Raw genomic sequence first — 24,560 nt, 5'->3', positions numbered from 1 at the left:
ATTTCCCCTAATACCCTCCAGCATTATCAAATGCCTCAGGCAAAGAAATACTAGCTGAGCAAAATCTCAGCATGCGAAAATGTATCCTAAGGGTACTTCTTCTAATCAATGAGGCCCTGACAATTTCATTCACAGCTTCTATTTCACTGCTGCAGTACAGGTCCTGGTTAGCCCCTTATCATTTTTATGGACGTGATCCTCAGAAGAGGGTCTTGTTAAGAATGCAAATTCTTGTTCCTCATTCCAGACCTACTGAATCCAAAACTCTGAGAATAGAGCTCGGTAATCTGTGGTTTAACAAGACCTCCAGGTGATTCTGATGCCTGTTGAAGTTTGAGAATATTGCAACAGTCACCTGAAGTGTCACCTTGCCTCTACTTTTGCTCACCTCTAATATATTCTTCATACTGCCACTAGATCAGTTTTCCTAAAGTCTGAATCTGATTCCCTCCCTCTCTCCATCCCTCCTCTCCCTCCGTTCCCCACTACAGCTCCCCTCCCCACCCTGCCGCCCTCCTACCATCCTCATTTCTTAAAACCCTTCGGTGACACTGGTGATCCATCCCTCATCAAATAAAATACAAACTTCTTAGCAAGCCAAGCCATCTGGCCCCGTTCGACCTTTCCAAAGTCTCTTCTTCCCACTCACCCATGTGTACTCTGAGCTCAGGCCACGATGAACCTCCTGCTGTTCCATGAAAAGGCTATGCTCTTTGAGGAATCTGTGCTTTGCTCAAGCTGTTTTCTTTGCTCAAGCTGTTTTCTCTGCTCAGAACGACTTCCCTCACCCCATCTGCTTGGCAAAATCCTTCTCATCCTGTTAGACTCTTCCTAAGCATCATTCCCCTCTCTGAGGTCTCTTCATTCATCTCCGCTTCTCCCTTTATGCCTCCAAATCAAGTTGATTCTACAGTATTTCTCTTATTGCACAATTTGATGAATAAATTTCAGCTGTCATGCTATATGGTAGTCTATTTACATAACTTTCTCCCTCACTTGCCTGAACTCTTCAGAGAACTTGGGGAGGATACTTTGGTAGTTTATTTCTACTTTATTTTTATATCCTTAACTGAGAATATATTAGGCATTTATTAAGAATTCCAATTACTATTTGAGTGAATAAATTGACTTTTGAACATCTACTATCGACGGCACTGCTATGCTAGTGAGTTGCCACTTTTAACTCTACTTTACAGATGGAAAAACTGAGCCTCAGAGAAGTTAAATAACTTTGCCAGCTAGCAGTAAAAGGCAAAGCTGATTCAAGGGCAGGTCTTTCCGACTCTAAAGCTGTTGCTTCCTCAACCAAACCACGGTGTTTTCCCAAATAAACTAAAGATGGAGTGACGATGCACAGCCATATCTTCCTTGGCATGTTTTCACATTGTCCTTACATATAGTTCCCATTATATGAAATAAAGCCTTAGGTTATGACTGAGCTGATTCATGAAGACAAATATTGGATACGTAAAGCCAAATATTTCTGGGCCTCAATTTCTTCATCTGCAAAAAGGCTTGCTATATATTACTAATATTATTATTAGCTATTAGTATTATAATAACTTCTAGGCATAATAACCTGATTGTGAACTGGGTTCTTCATGTCTGATTACACGGTTTCAGTGACTTAGCTCGATTCTGGGCACATTCATGATGCTCTTTAAAATTTACTTAATTGACTGTTTGCTATTGCAATTGTGTCAATTCTCATTAAAAATGTTTTGACTGAATAAGGGTATGAAGTTGACGAGAAAGTCTCTCTCCCCAGTGAATATTTAATCCTGGTTTAGATTTGCCAGTCAGAATTCATAAAGAGAGCTGGAAACTGACTTTTCATCTTTACAACTAGTCACACATATTCTATTTTCCCTATTTTATCCTCGGTTGGCGCAGCTAAACCATCGCAACAGTTATTATCACTGTCAGAGTTGTTTTACTTCAGACTCTCAAGTTAATAAATGCTAAGGAGGGCTTCCCTGGTGGCGCAGTGGTTGAGAGTCCGCCTGCCGATGCAGGGGACGCGGGTTCGTGCCCCGGTCTGGGAGGATCCCACGTGCCGCGGAGCGGCTGGGCCCGTGAGCCATGGCCGCTGAGCCTGCGCGTCCGGAGCCTGTCCTCCGCAGCGGGAGAGGCCACGACAGTGAGAGGCCCGCGTAACGCATAAAAAAAAAAAAAAAAAAAAAAAAAAAAAAAAAAAAAAAAAAAAATAAATGCTAAGGAAGATTTTAATTAGCTGAAACCTAAATTGTTATTATTAATTTACTAGTTACATTACAATACCTTGTAAAACATTTATGCTGCAGTAAGTGGAGCCCCCATTTTCCAGTGATCACATGGCATAGCTAATTTACCACACAGCTAAATATTTAATTGCTAATCTTAGTAAAGCTAAAGGTACTCAGCTAAATTACATTACTTGTAACAAAATGCTTAATATCGTTACTTCAAATGTTATAAAATCTTATCAAAGAAATAATGGAAGTTCAGACATTTGTAAGTATTTCTGAAACATTCTTAGAATAGCCTTGACAGGTAAATGGAACTACTGTAAATTAATCAGTAGATTTTTAGGAAGGTCAAATAGGGAAAGTCTGAAATTTTTTACATTTAGACTATCAGGATGGGTAGAGAGTTTCTGTTTGGGACGATAGGAGTTCTGGAAATGGATAGCGGTGATAGTTGCACAACATCGTAAAGGTACTTAATGGCACAAATTGTAAACTTAAAAGTGGTCAAAATGGTAAATTTCATGTTATGTATATTTTGTCACAATAGACAGATAGACTATCAAAAATAGACTACACTCAAGTTGGAGTATTGTCTTCCGCATCCACTACACAATGTATTCCTTGAGTACCGAATAGGTTGTATTCACCATCACACCCCAGCTTCCTGGCATATTGTAAGGCACATATCAGATGAATAAATTTATGGATTGTTAAAAATTTTTTCTGCCGAATACTCAAAATTACTGTTCAGTTTCTTTAAAGAAAATAGTTCTATTTCAGAAAGACATGCCATTGCTCAATCAGCGATAAAATTGTATAAATTAGAAATAGGTAGGATACGGAAAAAGAGGCAACACATATTCTAGAACATAAAATGTTAATTAGAAATAAAAAATAAGCTGTCTCCAGTATTTGAATGTTCTCATATCCATTGAACAGCTCCTAAGAGCACAGAAACACATGGAAGTATCTATATCACTGAGCAACAAATAGTGATGACGGATGTTGATTCCTTTCCAAAAGCAGAGCTGGTGCTTTGGGAAGACAGAAGTTCATTATACTAATTAGAGGTCTTTGCCCTACATCCTCAGAGGATGTTCTCTTGGGTAGATATCAAGGCAGACACTCTTGGGTAGATGTTTTTCAAATTAATGACTCAACAACCAAATGGCAGTGATCCTAGCATCTCTGGTGAGATCAGCTGCTTACATTAGGGCTGCAGATAAGAGTCACCTTCCAAAAGCTCAGTAAAGCTCAGGGTTGTTGTACTGGGGCAGTGCTTTGCTTGCCCATCTGTGCTGATGTTGTGGAGCACATGATTAGGAAGCAGTTCAAAGTGGCTGTACTGCAAGTCAAAATCAGAGTCTGAACATGGGATGGAAGAATTGCCTACTCATTTGAAAGGTTCCACAGAACTGCACTCAACCCAAAATCCCTTTAAAAAAAAAAAAATACCTCTCTCATAGTATGTATTTAAAAGCACCTAATTGCCTTTACATCACAAATATTTCCTCAGTCCCCGTAACAACCCTATGAGAGAGGTCCTATTACTCTCACTTTATAGATGAGAAAACTGAAGCGCAGAAAGTTTAAATAATTTGCTCAAAGTCCCACAGCTAGTAGCAATGCTGGGACTTGAACCCAGAAAGTCCGGATCCAGAAATTCTGTCCTTAAATACTCCACTCTTCTGTCCCAATATGTCTTAAGATAAGTATTAAAAATAAGGAGAGTTTCTTTAAGATTTTTTTTTTTTCCCTAGGATACTATGCATGTCCACATGTGCTACCTAAGAGCATAATCAGACCAGGTGTTTTTTTTGTTTTTTGTTTTGCGGTATGTGGGCCTCTCACTGTTGTGGCCTCTCCCGTTGCGGAGCACAGGCTCCAGACACACAGGCTCAGCGGCCATGGCTCACAGGCCTAGGCACTCCACGGCATGTGGGATCTTCCCGGACCGGGGCACGAACCCGTGTCCCCTGCATCGGCAGGCGGACTCCCAACCACTGCACCACCAGGGAAGCCCAACCAGGTGTGTTTTATTCTAATCTTGGAAAACAGGGCTCTGTGAATGAGATATATGCCAGGTGGTTTACAATCAGGCACAGATAGATTTACAATCTAGGCACATTCTAGATCCCACAGCTCTAGAATGCTATGATTCAGCAAAAAACACCGAGGGTTTGACAAGGCAGAAGAAATAAATGTGTTATTTATACTGCTAAAGCACACCTAAGAGTTTGCTTTAATTGTATATATTTCATTTTTCCTAACCAATACCTGAACTTCCTCAGCATAGAGACCATGGCTTGATCATTTCTGCATCCTTCATAAATCCCAGCACAGTATCAGTAGTAGTAAGGTACAAGTAAGTCTTTGTTCAATACCAAGAGACAAATAAGCATTGTGAATTGTTAATTGCCTTAAAAGGCCACAGATAACTCATTTACTTGAATTTTATTCTTCTGGGGCCAACATGTCTGGAGACATGAAAAAATATGACTTTGAATCTGTTGAGGACAACCAGATAGGTGAATTTTAGGAAACCAGGAGAGAAAAAGCATACATTAATCTGAAATGTATTTAAATTTGTTTTCTAAAAGGCACAGTGTAGTTCATAACTGCCAACAAGCACCGTTTCATTATGCTACATTTCATCCTGTTTTTCTCAAAATACTGGAGAAATGACAGATACTAAAAGAAATTCCTACTTGTGTATCACATACGCCATTTCCATAGAGCTCTTGCAAATTCTAGAGATATGCAAGGGGAAAAATACAACTTTAATAAAATAATGGATCATATTTGAATTAAACATGATATTCAAAATGTTACACTTGGGGAGTTAACAGAATGTTGTGTGCTGAGAGAGCAAGAGGCAAAAATGTCCTATAACATCCCGTACCCTCCATAAATTAAATCTGAGAACATTAAAAATGGTGATAACAATGAAAAGGATTACTTATGGAATGAAAATGGAAAACAGAAACAGATTAGTGAAGGTATTTTCCTCTAAAAATCTCAAAACTGTGCATCCTAGAGCTGAAGTAATAAAGGTGGTTATTTCTAAGAAATAGATCCAAAGTGTCTCCATTCAATTCACAGCAGGAACATCTAAAGTAGCAATTAATGCAACCACTGGTGTGGAATTGTTTTCCAAATGCCTCCCTGTTGGATGACTTTTTTTTTTTTTTTTAATGGAAGCAGGGATCATAAGTCAAGATGAATTTGGATCAGTTATTTACTGAAAATATCACCATAGGTTATTAATACCACCATCCAATATTATGAATACAACCGATAATACTTTTGGTGAAATGGAAGGAACCTATCGGCGGCTGTTTATCTCGGATTACAAGGGTAACGCTCGAAACTCCTTGAGATTTGATCACGGGAAATAAACGTAAGGGCACTCATGTCAATGGTGTGTGGAGTCATTAGGTCTCCTGTCAGAAGAAGGGACAGACTGGCATTCAGAAGATCTGAGTTCAAATCTCCAAAGTTTGGCTGACAACGATTTACACTGGGCAAGAAACTTCCCAAACCTCATGTTGCCTAGAGACTCAGTTTGCTCATCAGAAAGACATGGGAAATAATGCAGCACCGTGCTTAAGAATGCAGACTCAGATCCAGGGTGCTTGGGTTCATATCCTGGTTCCAGAACATGCTAATTTTGTGTTTCTGGGCACATTAACTGACCTTTCTGTGCCTCATCTGTAAAAATATGGATATAATAGTACTTAGCCCATAGGATCATTGTGGTGGTTAGGTAAGTTAGAACATGTAAAATTTTAGAAGAGTAACTTGCCCATAGTAAGGACTCATTAAGTGGTCATTAATGTTACAGTTATCATTTATGAAAGGAAGGTTCATTCAGGTTATGAAATTCAGTGTAACATTGCATGAAGCTCTTCCTCTCCCCTTTTCCCCCAAGACCTGAAATCAAGCTATAAAGGTGATGTGATGCAGTCACCAGCTGGGAAATGAGCACCTTGAGTCATTCCATACATATCACTTCACTTCAAATGAGACGTAATATGCCTTGATTGACATTCACCAAACAGAGAATGTGCTTTTTATAAGGATGACCTAGTATTCATATACTAAAAAGCAAATGAAAACCTAGAATTTCCTCATAGTCAGCATACTGACAATTCTTACTTAAAATGTTCTCAGTAAATTTTCCCCCTCTAATTAGCAGCAGAGATATAGTCTCCTCACTCTATAAAACCAGGATGGGAGGGCAAGTCCATTCTGAAACCCAAGGGAGTAGTAGAGTAAAAGGAATCATTAATGAAGAAGTTATCAAAAGCTGCTTTGCATCCTTTCTGGAACTATGCGGAGTGTTAAAATGAATGGAAGGAAGGAAACGAAGAGAGGGAGGGAGTGAAGGAGGGAGGAGAAAAGGGAAGGAGGAACAAAGGAAGGAAGGAAGGAAGCAGGGAAGGAAGCAAGGGAGGGAGGAGGGAGGGAAGGAAACATCAAGCGTTTCACAATGGACCAGATACTTTACATGCAGTTTTTAATTGAATCAGAAAACCATGCAAGGATGATTATCACTATTTTTAATACATGAGAACACTAATAATTAAAAAGATGCATTCACTTGCTCAAGGTCGCCCAACCAGTGAGGTGTTGAGTCAAACTCAAACTTGAGTCTGTAACTACATCCCGTTGTTCGTGGATGTGCCAACAAGAGGATTCACAAAATGTATGAAGGAAAGGGGTCAATAAAGATGACAAAGACCCTATCCAAAGAGCTTAGAAAACAATGAAAATAAGTCCTAGGTCAGGATGGTGTTCAGAGAAGAAGAAATATATTTTTCTTATTCTCTTATACCTTCCCGAGTACAACCCCCTGCAAATCTCCCACCTCCAACACAATTTTTCTCTCCCACAGTAAATCAGTTTCCACCCTTCCTGTGTTAGGGATTCACCAAACCTTCTCATGTGAAATAACATAGTTCGATAGTGCTACGGTCATGAACACCATGGACACTGACTTCCTAACCTGGACAGTGTCCCTTTCATCATACCTTGCTGTAAACCCTGGTGAAAAGTCAGAAGCCCTCCTCATAGCAGAAACGTTCTCCCATATTGAGGAATTGTGGAGTTGATGGTATGAAAAGCAAACCAATTCTGTTTATAAGTCAGAGTAACCTAGAGCAACAAGGAGGTGTGGAAAGGAAGGATAGTATTTGATGAGTTTTACTTTATTTTCATATTTTATCAAATTTGCTGGTTGAACAGTTAGCAAATATGATAAAATATGTTGCTTTCTTGGTTAGACCACAGAATATGAAGACAAGCACAGTGATCCTCTAAAAGCAGCTCATTCATTCCCTTTACCTTCTACATCGTCGCCTTTTTCCTACTATATTACTAATTTTAATAACCCTTCCTAGAAGATATTGACACTGCAGAGGCTGTGCGTTTATTAGAATTTACATGCTTTGGATTAAAAAGGACACTCAACTGGTTACATATTTCTCCCTAGCAGTGAGACCTTAACCCTGGGCACTAGAAAATCATTGAACATCACCATGTAAGGCCATCATGGCATCGTGGTATATTAGTCTGCTCGGGCTGCCATAACAAAATACCATAGACTGGGTGGCTTAAACAACAGAAGTACACTTCCTCCTCACAATTCTGGAGGATGGGACATTCAAGATCAAGGTCTGGCAGGGTTTGATTTCTGGTAAGAGAGCTCTTTCTGGCTTGTGGATGGCCAACTTTTTGCTATGTCCTCACATGGCGGGGGGGGGGGGGTGGGGGGGGGGCGGGCGGAGAGAGAGAGATCTCTTTCCTCTTCTAAGGCCACTAATCCTATTAGATTAAGACCTCACTATTATAATCTCATTTAACCTTAATTATCTCCTAAAAGCCTTTTCTCCACATCTCCACAATCGCACTGGGGGTTAGGGCTCTAAAATATGAATGGGGAAGGCACAATTCAGTCCACAGCAAATGAGGCGAGGATTCTCTACATAACTAGAATTTTCAGATTAAGAAAGTACAAGAAATAAATATTTCATGATCAAACGTAAATCTGTAATCTTTTGGCATGTGGGACAAAGCAGCTGGAAAATCTTACAGTGTGACATACCATTGTTGGTGGTTGAAGAGGACTCTGGTATTCTGCTGGTTTCACTCCAGTGTTTGTGGCATGGAGAGTGGGAAAGGAAGGGATGGGAGCCTTCAGCCCCAGTGCTTTAAAATGCCTCATATTTCCTTTTCTTTACAAGGCAGTAAAGAAAGAAAAGTCCTGAGTATCTCTTACTTGGCTCCCATCTTGAAATTAGGTAGATTCGCCATTATATTCTTATTGCTAATGGTTAAAGACATCCTAGGCCTCTTGTATACATTCATTTGACATAAATTTTATTAGTTTTGCTTAGTGCTGGGCATTGTGCTAGGTCCTGGGAGTACGAAGACGAATGAGATCAAATCCTTCCCATTAAGGACTCCGCAGTCTTATAGCAAATCAGGATTAGAATTCAAAGAAAGTTAGAATTGGAAGGAGTCTGGTTGCAGATGAAGAACTCAAGCCCCGAGAGATTAAGAGACTTTAGCCAAGGTGGCACAGATGGTTGGGACAGGGCCAGTTAACATACAGGTCTACTGACTCCTAACTCAGTCTTCTTCCCATGCAGTTCAGAGTCCTCCATCCAAGTCAATAGTTTAACCAGGGTTTATTTAGCGCCTACTGTGTACTAGGTATCCGGAGTGGGACAGAATTTATAATGATGTAATAACTTAATTAGCAACTTAATAATTTATTTGGGGAAATAAGACTACCTAAAATGAAATTATTAGTGAATACTACAAGGCATGATTTAAAGTGAGATGGTTTCTCCATTAACTCCATAAATACATATGCAAATAAGATATGTACATTATTTGATTATTAACTTTATCTCTACAATGATCATCATGGTTGAGCTACTATGGCTGGATGGGAGAGTTTTCCTTACATCTCCATCCCTCATGTAATAAATACCACTGAATAATACCAGGTAGAGGAAGACCATTCTAAAGGTATATTGAGGGTGAAACAAATCAAAACAAACAAACAAAAACAATTTGCAACTAAAATTCTGTAAACTAGACTGAAGGTAGACTATCTGGATATCTGGTTCCTGGAGGACCCCCAATAAGAAATCAGGTCTTCTGTCTAGCCGCACAGTTACTCAACAGAGATGACGCACAGGCAGATGAGAAGATGCCTGTTGTGTTGGTCGATCCTTTCTCCACATCACTATCTCACCCGATCCAAGATCAGTTTAAAAAGCACAGGGTCTGAGCGCTTAGGGTGACAGGCTCTGGATTCAACCAGACCTAGCCCTGAATGCTGGTTCCACTACTTATGACCTTGGACAAAATCTGTAACATCTTACACCTCAGTTTCTTCATCTGTAAAATGGAGGCTAATAACAGGATTATCTTAGATGGTTGTAGTGCAGATTAAATGAGATGATACATGCAAAGTGCATGTAATAGTGCCTGAGTAAACTGCTCAATAAATAGGCATTACTATTATCAATAACAATTTTACAGTGGCTTTGTGACCTGCTATCTTTCTCTCCAGCCCGCTCTCCCCCTCCTTCATTTTAGCCATTTCTCTGATCCTGTCCTTTCCTTCTGTCTCCCTCCCTGTCCTGCTAACAGCTGTCCTTGTGCTCTTCCAAGGTGGGCAGCTGCGTTGGGACCTCAGAACAGGTGCTACTGTCCATTTTGCTGCTTGATTCACGTGCCAGGTGACAGGGGAGAATTGCAGGGCTGCATTTAGCGTGGACAAACACCTGTCCTCTCTGTCACCACAGCTAGACAGACACTGGTGCTGAGTCATGCTGCTGCTCACGACTGATGAGCTCTCAAAGACTCAGACGCTCCGAGAAAGAGACCTGAGAGGACAATCTGTCCATCCCTCTCTCCAGGTCAGGCTACTCTTCAACCTACCCTGAGGCAAAAATGGACATAGGAAGATTCTATCATTCACCGAGGATTGGGGAATCTTCAACATCAGGACATTTCTTCTTATGTCTGTGCTCAATTACAGATTTTACATTTAAATTCACTTTTTACACTTATCTTTCATAGGGAAAAATAAACTTGATATCTAGGTCACTGTAAACATATGTATACAGTATATTACGTAATATGCGGTACTCTGTATGTATGTGTGTATACATACAGGGTATTCCTTATTAAGAGCTTGAGCTCTAGAGTCAGCCAGTCAGTCTAATCCCAGTCACCTACCGGTGATGTGTTCTTGTTCTAAAAATTAATAATAAGAGTAATGATCTCACTAGATCCTTGTATAAGCACAGTTCTCAGTTCATAGAAAGAATTCAACAGAAGTTAACTATCATTGTTGTTGTTATTTAGACATATAAGTATATACTGAGAATCCAGGAGCCTTCTTAAAGGTTTCTCTTTTGCAACCTAAATGGCTCCAGTTTGATTATGGCTTTTAAGCAATTTCTTCTATAACCTTCATTTTCCCTCTATCTATTTACCTTCCTAAATCCAGAATAGCATATGTAATGCTGGTTGAGTCTGATCAGCACAGGACAAAATGTATGATATATTTTAGGGTTGTCTATTATATTTTCCTATGCAAACTATTATTATGATTTGCAAAGAAATAAAAGTGATTTGAAAGCAAGTGTAACCTTTAAACATTTTATTGATATTAACTCATGTAATCCTCAAAATAAACCCATTCATTATTCATTCTTTCAGCTATGCCATACTTCATTGATTCTAAAAATAAACTTTTTTTTCACATTTTAACATCTCTGAAATCAATGCAATCTTACAGTTGATGATATGTTATAGTTCTGTTGACAATATTTTTCTTTGTAACACATGAAAAAATGGTGCATCTTGCAACTGATGACAACCTAGAGTTGATGAAATAGGATATGAGAGACAACCATATTCCAGGCATTCTTTTAGGCCCTAGAGATATGGTGGAAAAGATTGAATGGTCCTTCATTTCACAGAATCCACATTCTAATGAGAAATGAGAAATAAAGATGATTACAACTGACATACAAGCTGCTGTGGGAGCCGATGGAAGACCCATCCTGGGCTTGTAGGGGCCAGGGAAGGTTTCCTAGTGATGATAATGTCACCTAAGTTTAGAGTTAGGGCTACGGCTAGTCTGTGGTTTAGTAGTCAGCCAAACAGGATAAGCGAAATCCTAGAAGCTAGAAAAAGCATGGGACATTCAGGAATTTGAAAATAGTTCAGAATGCTGATTTAGAGCAGAGAGAAAAGCAGAGGCCATATCATGATGGGCCATGTAGACGTGGTAAGGAGTTTGGAGTGTATCCTGAGACACTGGGGTTCTACTGAAGTACAGGTGTTACTTCTACTTGACAAAGAGAAAACTGAGACCTAGAGAAGGCATATGACTGGCTTCAGGCTAAATAGCAAAGAACAGGACTATAATTCCCTCCAAGTTCTCACTTTAAGCCCAAGGCTCTTTATGCTCTACCAGTATCACCCAGGACAGTATTCTCTTTTGTTGGCCAAACTGCCAGCAAATACATGACTAAATTTCCCCTTATGTCGGTTTACGTTGAATTAATGTGCTTGGTTTATATGGAGAGAAGGGTAGAACCAGTGTGTTGGTTCTTAAAGAATTCTCCAAGGTGAATATTGCCTAATGTCAGAATATTTGTGCTCAGTTACATCACTCATAGAATATATATCACAGCCAAGCTCATTCACAGTTGTGTCTGTTAGATGATGGATACTGATGCCAGTCTTTTCTAAATGCATCATGCATCTACTTTCATGGTATATGCTTAAAATCAAAATAAATAAATATAAAAATTAAAAACAAATGAAAGAAGCTGATGCAGAAGTGAAGGTTCACAACTTCAAGTGTTTTATACTCTTGCATATGATTATGTCACCAGAAATTGCAGTTCAATTTACCTTAAAGCTGCCCTTTTACAGTAATACAATCTAGAGACTGATTAAATTGAGCAATTTAAGTTGAAATGTGGCAAACAAGGAAGACACTAACTTCTGAATTAAGAACACAGGGTCAAAAAAATTATTTGAATGAAGGTATTCTATTGCAGCCAGGCAGTCTTGATTTCACAGCATCACATTTAAAATAATTTCATTCACAGAATTTGTTAGTATGCACGTACTGTCTTTTTAATGAAAGAATAGCTAAGAGCCTTTTCTTTTTCTTTTTTAGAGCAATTGACAACATGAATCAGCTAACATCTTTGACTTACTCTAAAAAGAGAGTACAACTACAATTGCCAAGCATTTAGGTTTTTTTTTTTTTTTTTTTTTGGTGAAAGACACCTTTGGTTTTTTATAGGATAAGTAATGAATACAAATGCCATTGTTTAGGTTATGATGATATAACAATTACTAGCTAGTTGAAAGGAATAATAGGTGCCAAGATGATAGCTTGAGACACTTATTTAAAGGCAACAAAGAGTGTAAAGTCTTTATAACAGGACAGACAACTGTCTATTTAAGACAGCTTAGGTACAGTCTTATCTGAAATAAGGGGGTTGAGTTACACCATCAGTAACTTTGATTCGGTAAGCCTCATGACTTATTAAGACAGGTGAATGATAGGTAGATGGAAGAGAGGGCTAGAGACTCAGTCATTTTTACAATAGCTTGGATAAACTCAGTTTCCAATCCTAGCATTAATACTTACTACTAACTCTGTGACCTTGGGCTAGTTACTCTTCTCTCTAGGACTCAAGAAAAACAATTTCTACCTTAGAGGATTAAGTGAAACCCTCTGGCCTAAAGCATTATGTGTGCATGAACAGGGACTATCGTTAATACTGTTACTGTTGTGATTGTTTTATCATTATTATTATTACTACAATTCCATGAAGCTATTTAATTCTATTGGCATTAGATGAGGTAAAACAGTAGGCCAGGCAACCATGAATAAGGTACACTGCATGTTTAGGGATGGCATTTAGGCTTGCACATTCCCAATTAGCTTTTCAATTAACCCCAGCCTTGAGGAATATACTTCCCCAACCACACCTGAATGCTAAAGTAGGACTGATTGGGTATGATGGGTGTAGGTTGTTTTAATTAGAAAAGGAGAAAATAAACTATGTTACCTATAGCAAAAAGAAGCCCAAATTTATAGAAGGTACTAAAACAAAATCACAGTCACTGTCTCTGATACAGATTTATACTCCCAAATGCTAAAATCTGCTCTGAAGCTATCAATAGTTCTTTCACACTTAAGTATACCGGTCATTTTCTAAATAAAACTCAACAATAATCTTGCTTCATACATCTTCCTTCTTTGTATAATAAAGCATGACAACATATAGTCAGCAGCACCTTACATCCCCCTTCCTGTTTGTACTTATATGATCTCTGCTGTTACAGTAATACATTATAGGAATTTATCCAGCTTGCAGTATCATTTGTTAACTGCCTTCTCGGTAGAAGTATATTACTGTACTCATTAGACAAATATTAAAATTCACAGAGTTGGTTTTAAATAAGCCATATGATAAAATGAGGTACTCAGAATAAATAAACTATTTCCCTTCACTAAGCACCAACTGAGGGCCTTGTTGTTCATTGTTCAAGGCAGCACACCTTTTAATTTATTCCAGAAACGCTGTGAATACAAATTCTGTGGAAAAAAGAAAAAAAAACCGAGACGCTACTTTCATGTTAGTTATCATCATTTAGTGCTCAAAATTAACTCCTTAGTTCCTCTGGCTAACACAAGGGCATTAGAGTTAATAATTTTTCCTTTAGTCTTTATCACTCAGGGAGCAAAACTTCAGTTCTCTAATGTTGATTTCCTTACTCTCTGAGTAACACAAATAAAGTATTATCTCTGAGTAAGATAAAATATTAAAAACCCTTAACCCCACATTTGGTTTCTTCTTGCTTGTTCCAAGCAATGGCCATTACAGAAATGAAATGGAGATACTGAAGGCCCCTTACTAGCTTCTTCCCACACTCAAGAAGCAGAAGCCCGTGTTAGTTCCTTGGATTAACATCCTTTTAGGTTCTGTACACTGAATTTCATAGAGCTGGTGTTCTCCACATTCAGGCCCAAGCCTGAATTAAGTGTCACTGGGAGATTCTACTTTTCTTTGCATACTAATTTGGCATAAGGCATTATCTCCCAATGGTTTTCAGAGCCATTTGTGGTCCCTGACAGTCCCCTCATCCATACAACCTGTAATTTTCATAGGAAGAAGGCACTTTTTCAAAATATTTGCTCCAGTGAAAGACCCACTTTCAAGTCTCTTTCCTTAAAGCAGAACAAAACAACACAAAGCAAAACCCTCAAAACCCAACTGTTCACAATATATGGTGTTGGTATATGATAATTAGGTTTGTAATTGTTTTACCTGCGATATATGGAAAAGGAAAGAAATCCATTCTACCCCACCCTTGCCTCCCTCTACTACTCCTCCAGCAAAAGTGCCATTAAATAACAAGTCTGTCAACATTCTACAATCCTCAGATCTGGACATTCTGAAAGGCTACAACCCTAATGTCAGAACTCCAGTGATGTTTTTTTCTCTTTTCACACTACTATCATCTTGGTTTATCACTGGATTCTTGTCCATTTTATCAACATCCCCACTCTGAAGGAATAAATAGCAAGATAAAGTGAAGGAATCTTTGCAGTTGAGAGCAAGGACTGTGCCACAGGCCAGGAAAGCCTCCTCTGGTTCGATCTCAAGAGTAGGTCTAAGCTCTAAGACAGGATGCTTGACCAAAGATCACATCCTCAAAATAATACGGAAAATCTCAGTTTCATAAAATGTTGTTTTCTTGGGAAGCTTCCCCATCACCTAACAAGTTGGATACCGATATCCTAAATATGACAGTTTGGCCAGTGCCTCTGAAAGCATAAGGCAAATTAGAGACGCAAGCTTGTTATGCAGCTTAGGACTTACAGGCCTTTTTCATTTCTTAGAGAAAGAAAACTAATGAGGTAAATCTACATAGAGGTTCTCTGGAAACAACCAGTCATGCTGAATAAAAGAAATACAAAGCCATTCTCTAAATGGCCAGGACTATACGATTATAAATAGAATTCTTGCTCATTGTAAACACTTTGGAAGTGATGGCTTTGTTCATCTGAGAAGATATCAAGCACCCCTGTGGAGTCTGGTCAATGTTACTGAGAGTTCCAAATATGTGCTCCTAGGACACACACTAGGACACAAGTACTGGAGGAAGGCTCAGGGATTTATAATGCCCCCTTCAGAACCAAAGATTTCAGTAATAAAAATAAGCCAGTGTAGCAACAAGTTTACTAGAGAGCTCCCTGAAGAAGCAAAGATTTCAGCTGCTCAATTGCTTTCACCCTGTGCCATTTAAAGGAATATTAAGCCTCTGTTGAGACACTATCAATTGATGATTTCACCAAATATTTTGTCTGAACAGCTAATGACTCTGCTTGACCGCCCCAGGCCTCTCGCCCAAGTAGCCAGGCTCCAAGAGTTCCCCCTTCTGCAAGTGGCAGGACTAGATTCCCAGCAAGAGGCAAGTTTGCGTCCCAAGCTAAAAAAGCCTGCGTCTGTATTCACTCAGACCAGCAGTCCAGAGCAGGCAGTTGGCAAATCGAAGAGGTAATCATCCCCACTCATTCCCTACCTTTTCGGATTTCGCCTTCCTGGCGTTGTGCACGAACCTGCGACCCAGCTTCTTGGCATACCAGATAGAGGCAAACATAGCGATGCCAATGGAAGGAATTCGCAACGAAGCTCCTGCACAATCAACTTCCCACCTCGGATCAGAGACAAGCGGAATCGGTCTGGAGCTGTCACTTGCAGGCTGTTGCTTTCTCAGTTCCTCTCATGCTGGTTAGCCGAGGGAGAGGGTGGGAGGAGGGAAGGGGCTGGGGGGAAGGGCAGTCCTGTTTGGCCAGTCCGCAGGTATATTTACATCCTGCCAACAGGAGGTCCGGGTCAGGCGGGCGGGCGCTGCCTTCCCAGCCGGCGCACACACATCCAGGCGGCTAAGTATCTGCCTGCAGTTCTTCGGTTCCGTCACCACCAAACTCCATGCGTGTCAGGAGGAAGGGAAGCCGCAGTCAACTCCTCCGGGAGGTGGCTCACCTCCCGCTCTGGGCTCCGGCAGTTGCTTTCCTCGCTTGGCTTCCCTCTGCCTTGACAGTACGTGCTGGCGGCAGTGGCCGCGGAAAGACAGATCCACACACAGCCTCGCAGGTAAATCAGCCAATACAGGAGCTGCCAGGCACGGAGGAGAGGTAGGGTCACCACGGACTTGGCCCTGTGGGCACAAACAGGTGTCCCCGGAGCCTGGAGCACGCTCTGATCCTCCGAGAAGATCGGACCGTGACGGTGGCTGGAAAACAGAAGTGTCCTTCCTTTGCCCCCTCCTCAACTCCATTTGGTCCAAGGAAAATCCTACCTGTGCTCATCAGCCAGTCTTACCCACAGTTTGCAAGAATAACACTATTTCTTTGCAGGCTGGCCCGGGACAAAGGGCGAAGTGAACAGGATGAAATCTATCGCCTAATGGCGGAGTGAAGGTCCTCAGCTTTTAAACTCATTGGTTCCACCCCTAAAGCAACCTGGGCTGCTTTTATAAGCACAGGTTTACTGCCTGAAGACTGAGTAATGGAGAGGGGCTTAAATCTACCTTCAAATCAAAATAGAACAATGTACTCCCTTTTCTTTTAACAAGGGAGTTTTCTTGTAGTGATAGCCAGTGTTAAATGGAGGATTGTAATATCACTTTTGAGAAGGTAGATTTATGGCAACTCTTAAACCATTCTCCTTTGAAGAATTCTCACGTTTGATTCTACCACCAAGTGTTTCCAATTTCAATTACCTTACTAGGGTTTAGACTATTATGAGGCATTTTAAAGGTAAAGTCAATTTTAAGAGACAGGTGTTTCCTCCAGCGAGAGATAATGTCTAAGCCTTTGCCCATCCTACTAGAGGACAAAAAAATAAACTGCTCATCTCAGCAAGGAAAACCTTCCATCCACTGATCCACAAATGAGACTCAGTCCAGCAAATGTTTTCCATTTGATCTGAAAGATTTGCCCTAGGGAGCATCTGTTGGCCAAAGAATGTCAACACACTTACAGAAAATTGGAAAAGAATTCCCTTCTCTCACTCTACGTCACTTGAGGTTTACCCCCAAAGAGTGCTGGGTCTCCAGTGAACAGAATGCCATTTTATAAAGTACACTGAATATCCTCATAAGCAATCGGAGGTAGAACAAGGCAGTGTGGGATCAGGACCCATGTCCATGTTACTCACTAAAGTAATCCTGGTGCCTAGAACTGTGTTGAACACAATGCATTCAATGTATGTTTGCTGAATAAATGAATAAGCTGGGTTCAAACCTTGGCTTTGTTTCTAAATGTTTCCTTGTTTTCTCTGAGCTTGATTTGCCTCATCTGTAAAATATAAGAATTGGGCAGAAGATTTTGTAGGCCCCTTCCCGCCCTGTGAGTCTATGATTCTGATTCCTAGTCTAGGGGTCTCCATGTGAGTATTGAACAGAAATGTCTAGTGCTCACCGGGGGCACAGGCTCTGGTAAAATGACTCAGTGTTCTGAAAAGCCAACCGTGGTACCCTTGGGGCAGCCCAGATTCTTCTACCTTCATCAACATGCCTAACTGCCACCTGGGGTTTGCCATTAGCTGTTACTTTTGCTCTGTGTTCTCATTTCCTATGCACTCTACTTTCCTTTAATTTCCCTTTGACACTCTTAGACAACCCTTGTGCAAAATTCACCACATCACACCTTGTACTCTTTGGGAAAAAAAAGTGCCACAGAAATCCAACAAATAAATAAATGACAACACCTGCTTAGCTTTCAAAGAGCTACTTGGTAGGACCACAGCTTATCCCTATATTGCTGTGATGTTAAAGGAATTCACTCTTCCCGCATATGCGTTTGTCTAAGCTGTGATTTAGTTAAAAGACTGTTCAGTTAACAGAATAAAGTCGATGAAAAGGGGAGGGGGAGCAATCATCCCTATATTAATGAGTAGAAATTTCCATTTTTAATATTTGAAGATGGAATCCAACAATAAAGAAGTGAGAAATCAATACCGAGCTTTCATATCACTGATACCATAGAGGAAATCAAAGAATGTTAATTTACTCTGATGAGACTACCAGATCATAAAACAATTTTTGCACTTTCTTCATAAGCTAAGGTTTCTTAAGTCACTAAAACTGGCGCTTGGTAAGATCTTTGACGCTTGATCATTTTGTTGGTTGGTTTTGCTGTTATACTGAACCCTTAATGACCTTCTTCACACACCTGACCCAGAGGCTTTATGAACTTTTATAGGATGGAGTTCTTAAGAAAATAAATTGGGCCTACCAGCTGAGATTTAACTTTAAAGATAACAGTAATAACTATTATTCCTTAAATAGGTATTTGGAGATAGAAAGGGCAGTGTGGAATAGGTCATTTGTAGTCAGGGCCTACATGTAAGGCAAATGCTTAGCACAATGTAGGTATTCAAAATATATTTTTTGAATGTGTCCATGGCAAAATAAGAGAATTCACACACTTGGAAACTCTAGAAGAGGCAGTAGAAGCATATCCACAATTTTCAGTTGTAAAAGATTTTTTAAAGATGGGTATCATGTCGATGGAATGAAGTCATTGCCATGTTATACAACCATCTTTGCTGGCCTCTCTCTGGGCAGGTGTACCTGCTACAAAGAAGGCGGCAGCTGCCTACAATAAATCCTAATAGTCTTTAACCATTGCTCTGCTGATTGAGACAACTTCTACAGCTCTGCTGTGTATGGAAAACAAGTTTTTCAGATGCTTTCCATCTGTACATCATCAGTACCTGGACATTTTCCTTTATAATTTCATTTTTAATACCTCTCATATGACAGAAGCCTACCAGTGCAGCTGAGTTTGAGATGCAACATTAATCCTTTTAAGCAGCTTTTGGTCCATGCCTCAACACATACAGTGTGAGTCTCCTCTGAATTCTCAAGGTAAATGCAATATTTAAATCAAGCCATTAAGAATTACACAGCTACATTTTCTGCCTAGCACACACATGATTTTCTTTTAAAAATCATCTAAATATATCATAAATAATTATAAAAACAGAGTAAATATTAAGCCCTAGAAATTAATATCTGGTAGCTTGAAAAGCTGTCTAGGTTAGGTGTATGGTATATACCAAAGAAAATACGTGTTTGAAATATAAAAAGTTAATGTACAAAACCAGTAAACATTTAAATAGTTGTTTGATTTGTTTGTATATATAATATACATAGTTGACAGCCCTTAAAGTCTGATATTAGTCTGTTATCAAACAGCAGGTGTCAAATAGACACTACATAGAATTTATGACTAAAAGAAGATAAACATAATATTTAACTTTAATTCACAGAGATGCCAAAATGTTGATGTTTGTTACCTCTGTAGAGAGTAGTGAAAAGAGAGGATAAAAACAGTTACATTTTAGTCTATATAGTTGTGCAATATTTGAGTCTTCTACAATGAGAATATACTCATGTTATTACTTATATGATTAAAAAGGTAAGCAATACTTTTCCACAAAAATGTATTAATTATTATTACTATTGTCAAGCACTGGGGACCGCAAACTGAATAAGATACAGTCCCTCCTCTCAAGAAGTTGTATATAGTTGGGGACATAGATGCATAAAATGATAAATTTCAATGCCGAATGGCATAACAACAGATGTGTGAAAAATAATGTGGGAGCTCAGAAAGAAAATTACTGTTTTTGTGGTTTCTATATAAGCCCAATAATGAATGTCAACTGGAAAAAGCACAATAATTAGTGTCGATGTAGTAGATAAAAAGGCAAAGGAATAGCTCATACTTTCTGCATGTTTTATCTGTATGGACAATAGGAAAAATGGTCACTCTAGTTGTATATGTACATTAAAACCAATGACCCAGTTGCAAATAGTTATTTTTCTGCCCCAAAGAACCAACCAGTCATGGATAAGTGTGAAAAAATGTTTGAGTCACTACAAATAACAAGCCTATTGACTCTAATTATAATGAGCTAGGCCTTCTTCTTTTTTCTGCTCTCAAAATCATCACAATCAATTCTTTAGTCTTTCAATATCTCATATGTCCTTTCTTTTAAATGTTTAATTATATTTAGGCACCCAGAGATACAAAAAAGTAATATAACACTCACCAAGGTACATACCACCTAGATTTATTAAATGTTAACATTTTGCCATATTTGATTCAGATTGATTTTAAAGAAATAAACTCTTCAGAATATAATCAAAATCTCCCACCTCACTCCATTCCACCTTGAATTCATCTCAAAATAATGCTCAAGAAACATTCTTGTACCTCTCTCTTTAAGGACATACAACTTTATCTAGAGTAGATACTTCAAAATGTAATTGATGGATCATAGGATATGTCCATTGGTAGTTTATGTGAGTCCTACATTCTAGATGACATGTTATAATCAGACATTAATTTTTTCAAACATAATGTATACTGTTAACTCTTTGTAGTTTTGATGTGTATTTTCTTAATCACTGGTGAGGCTTAGCATTTTTTCATATGTTTATGGCTATTTGAACTTCCTTCTGTTCATAGCCTTTGTTCATTTTTAAATTAGGTTATATCTTACTGATTTATAAAAGTATTTTATGTATTCTGGACACTAATTCTTTACTACATGCACTGAAAATGTCTGCTCCCAATCTCTGACTTGTCTTTTAATTTCATTTATGTTTTGTCATACACAGTTCTCACGTACTGAAATTTATCAATGTTTTCCTTTATGTGTGTACATTTTGTATCTTAAGAAAAATTTTCCCTATCTCAAGTTCATAAATAAATCATCTTATATTTTCTTCTAAGTCTTAAATTTTTTAAAAACATTTTATGGTGTGAGATGGGAATCTATTCCCCCCCATATTTATGGCCAGTTGTCTATCTTTATCCTAAGTCATATGCCTAGATCACATGAGTGTGCATTTAATTATTTCTGGGTTCTTTTTTGATTGTTCTATTTTTATTTACCTGTGCTAATACCACATCATCTTGATTACTATGCTTTATAATAAATATTGACATTTGAAGTGCTAATCACCCTTTTCATTTGATCTAATTTTTCAAATTAAGTTTTATAAAGTTGTACAATTGATGATTTTAATACTACACCCAGTATTCCATGTTATTGTTTGAGAGTATTTTAGTTCCATCTTGTTGTAGTAGTTCTATTCCAGACCAAATCTGTCATTATTATCACCATTATTTATTACTTTACAATTAAAAGTCAAAATAACTCCCACATGTATTAATTTATTTTCTCATTATTTTTAGCATCCTAACCCTCCTAATTTTCCTTCTTACTGATGTATATAGTTTAATAGTTATTTCTGCAAAAGTCTGTGACGGTTAAATATGTTCAAAATTTTTATATTTTTCCTGAACTGTCTACATTCACCTTAGAGTTTGAAGGATAACATAGGTAAATAAAGATTTCTAGATTGACAAGATTTTCCCTCAGCACTTTGAAGATATTATCTCATACCTTCTTCTGGTATCTATTTTTATGATAAGATGTCTGCTGTCGATCCAATTGCTCTATTTTAAGAATGTGTCTCTTTTCCATGATTTGTTTGAAGACTTTTTGTCTTTTTGAGCTACAGTTGTAATACAATATTTTTCTAAAATTCTGCTTGGAATTCATTATGTTTCTTCAACCTGATTAGTTATAAACAAGTATCAGTCATTATTTCTTCTAGTACGTCTTCCCCTTCATTCTCTCTATTCTCTCCTCCTAATATCCTGTTATATTTTTCCTGGACCTTTTCATGTGACCCATCCTATTGCTTTTATACCTCCTATTATTCTTCTCCTCCCTTGTTTGTGCTTCTTTCAGGGTTATATTCTCAGACCTCATTCTTACTTTTTTATCTTAAGTTTTAATCTATTGTCTTACCTATCTACAGAGTGTTTATTTTTAATGAATTATTATATATATATTTAAATTTCTAGGCATTCTATATATTAAATTCCTCCCAGCCTCTTATCATGGTGTTCTATTCTGTTATTATGACATTTATTCCTTCCTCCATCAGGTTTTTAATTTAAAACATATTCAATTTGTAGTCCTTATCTGGTACTCTTTTCATCTAGTATTCTTGGAAGTCTAATCATGCTGATTCTACTCATGGTGGGTAGCTTCTGCATGTCACTATACATTTTTATTCTAAGATCTTCTTTAGTAAGATTGTACTTCCTGTGGGAGTCCCAGGGACCTTTAATTGCGTAATTGTTGCTACAGAATAATTTTGCACATTCTTCTGCTAGTTGCCCAGAGATTTCACTAGTTCAGGAGCAGTCCCATGTTTAATATATTTGGCTTAGTGTTATTTTGTTCACACAAAAGTGTTAAATTTACTTTTTTTTTTTTCATTTTTCTACTCATAATAGAAATACTCTTCATTATTGCTTCCCTGGGCTAATGGGTGAAGTTTTTAGAAGCCCTCTCATTAAATGAGAACGCTTTTAAGTTTTCAGTTTTACACAGGGCTCTCGGTTTCATTTTTATTCCTTTGGTGATCCTAAGGTCAACTTTCTTGCCCTGATCAAAACCCCACACTCTTACTCCAAGGATACCTATTGAGTCCCATATATCCTGGGATGCCATAGTCAGCTCAAGAAATCACTGCTCTAGCCATCACTTTATACAAACTCAGATAAGTCAAACTGGCTTGCCTCTAACTTAACACTCCCTCCATCTTCCCCCAAATAAAACCTAGAGAATTTAACTGGCCTACATGTGAGGTTTTAGTGTTTAATAAGCATGTCTGACAATAGTATGTATAAGATTTATTGTGAAATGTTTCATGCAAGAGATTGCCAGGAAGTCACCTAATTAAAATGCTGTTTAAAAGACACTCTCATATGATAATTAATTACCTCAAGTTAGATGTGAGATAGACTACCACCATCATATTTGTGACCTTGGACAAGTAATGTCAATTCTATAAAGTGGGTAATAATGGAAACAATGCCATTGTGTTGATAATAAAAATCAAATGAGATAATACATGTAAACTGTTTAGGGCAGTACCTGACACACAGTATGGGTGCAATAAAAATGTTTATTTTTATTTTTTATTCATCCTCTAATCTTTAGGGAAGACCAAAAAAAAAGAAAAAGGAAAAAAAAAACACAACGATAGTCTAGACAGAGAACACGTGCTTAGTATTATGAAGCAGAGAATTTTTTTTTAAACTCTTTTTATGATTGTATTTAATCATCCTCAATGTTAGGAAGTCTACCTTCTTAAGTTCTTTCCTCTTTTTTATTCCATTAGTGCAGAAAACAAATCAGTTTCCAAACCCTTGTAAAAATCTTTCATAAATTTAAAGACTTTCAGTTTCACAAATGTCTCTTTTCTGAGCCAAATGAATATTTTAAGCTTTCTAAATAGTTTTTTTCTTTTTTGAGAGTCTTCTCAGAGCCTCTTTTCATTTTACAGATTTCTCATAAAAAGAAAAACTCAAATGGATCCTGAATTTATATAGTAGTTCTGAATCCACATGTTATGATTGGCCACATGCTTACAATTAAATTTTGCTACAACTGGGGATATAGATTGATATGGCAATAACTATCAAAGGAATGTAGAACTGAGTGGATATAGGTGAGGAGCAAAGTTCAAGAATATCAAGCCAGCAGCCAAGAAAGAATGGATATCACATGAAACATGCAAGAACTTTAACTTGTGAGTACAAAAATCAATGCAATAAACAAGACCACAGACAGTTTTCCTGATAAAGCTACACAATGCTAAAAGATGGGTAGTTGAGTAATTTTGTAACAGAGAATTCTACTCAATCCCTTTAAATTTACATGCTTTGCCAAAGCTTGCCACAAATAAGAGACATTTAAACACCGCCCATCTAATTAGAGCCCTTCGGCATGGGAACTTTCTTATCAATTATGATTCAGTTATACAGTCCAGTATTCTAGCTATCTCAACAGCAGGATTTCTCGCACCCATGGAAGTGGGGTGCTAATTTTGGAGTAACTGCTTTTAGCTTTAATTTCACTTTTACCAGTTGTCTTACCTCTGGGTATTGGACTCTATAATCAATTTCTAAAGTCACCTTAAACAAATAATCTGTTAGTCCATAACAATAAGACCCAAGAATTGATCTATAAGAGAATGTTCTTTTAAGTCCAATGGCCATTTCTGATGAAGTTATCCCCTTGCCATATCATCTTTTGGGTCTTCACCAAAGTATTTTCTGTTTCCCAGACACACACATTCTATGTGATTGAATCACTGTACATG

At 38.1% G+C, this 24,560-nt stretch overlaps 1 protein-coding gene across 1 annotated transcript in view; it reads right to left on the bottom strand.

The window, feature by feature from the left end:
* The window catches only part of DLG2 (discs large MAGUK scaffold protein 2), a 928,219-nt gene extending 912,266 nt beyond the window's left edge, over positions 1–15,953 (bottom strand). The window contains exon 1 of the mRNA XM_065883319.1: positions 15,876–15,953. Coding sequence (XP_065739391.1) covers positions 15,876–15,953 — 78 coding nt within the window. The remainder of the gene's footprint in view (positions 1–15,875) is intronic.
* Positions 15,954–24,560: the final 8,607 nt, after the last annotated feature.

This window comes from Phocoena phocoena, chromosome 8 (assembly GCF_963924675.1).
Source record: "Phocoena phocoena chromosome 8, mPhoPho1.1, whole genome shotgun sequence".
In the NCBI taxonomy this organism is placed as follows: Eukaryota; Metazoa; Chordata; class Mammalia; order Artiodactyla; family Phocoenidae; genus Phocoena; species Phocoena phocoena.
Note: the sequence above shows the minus strand (reverse complement) of the source record. Positions and strands in the feature narration are given on the sequence as shown.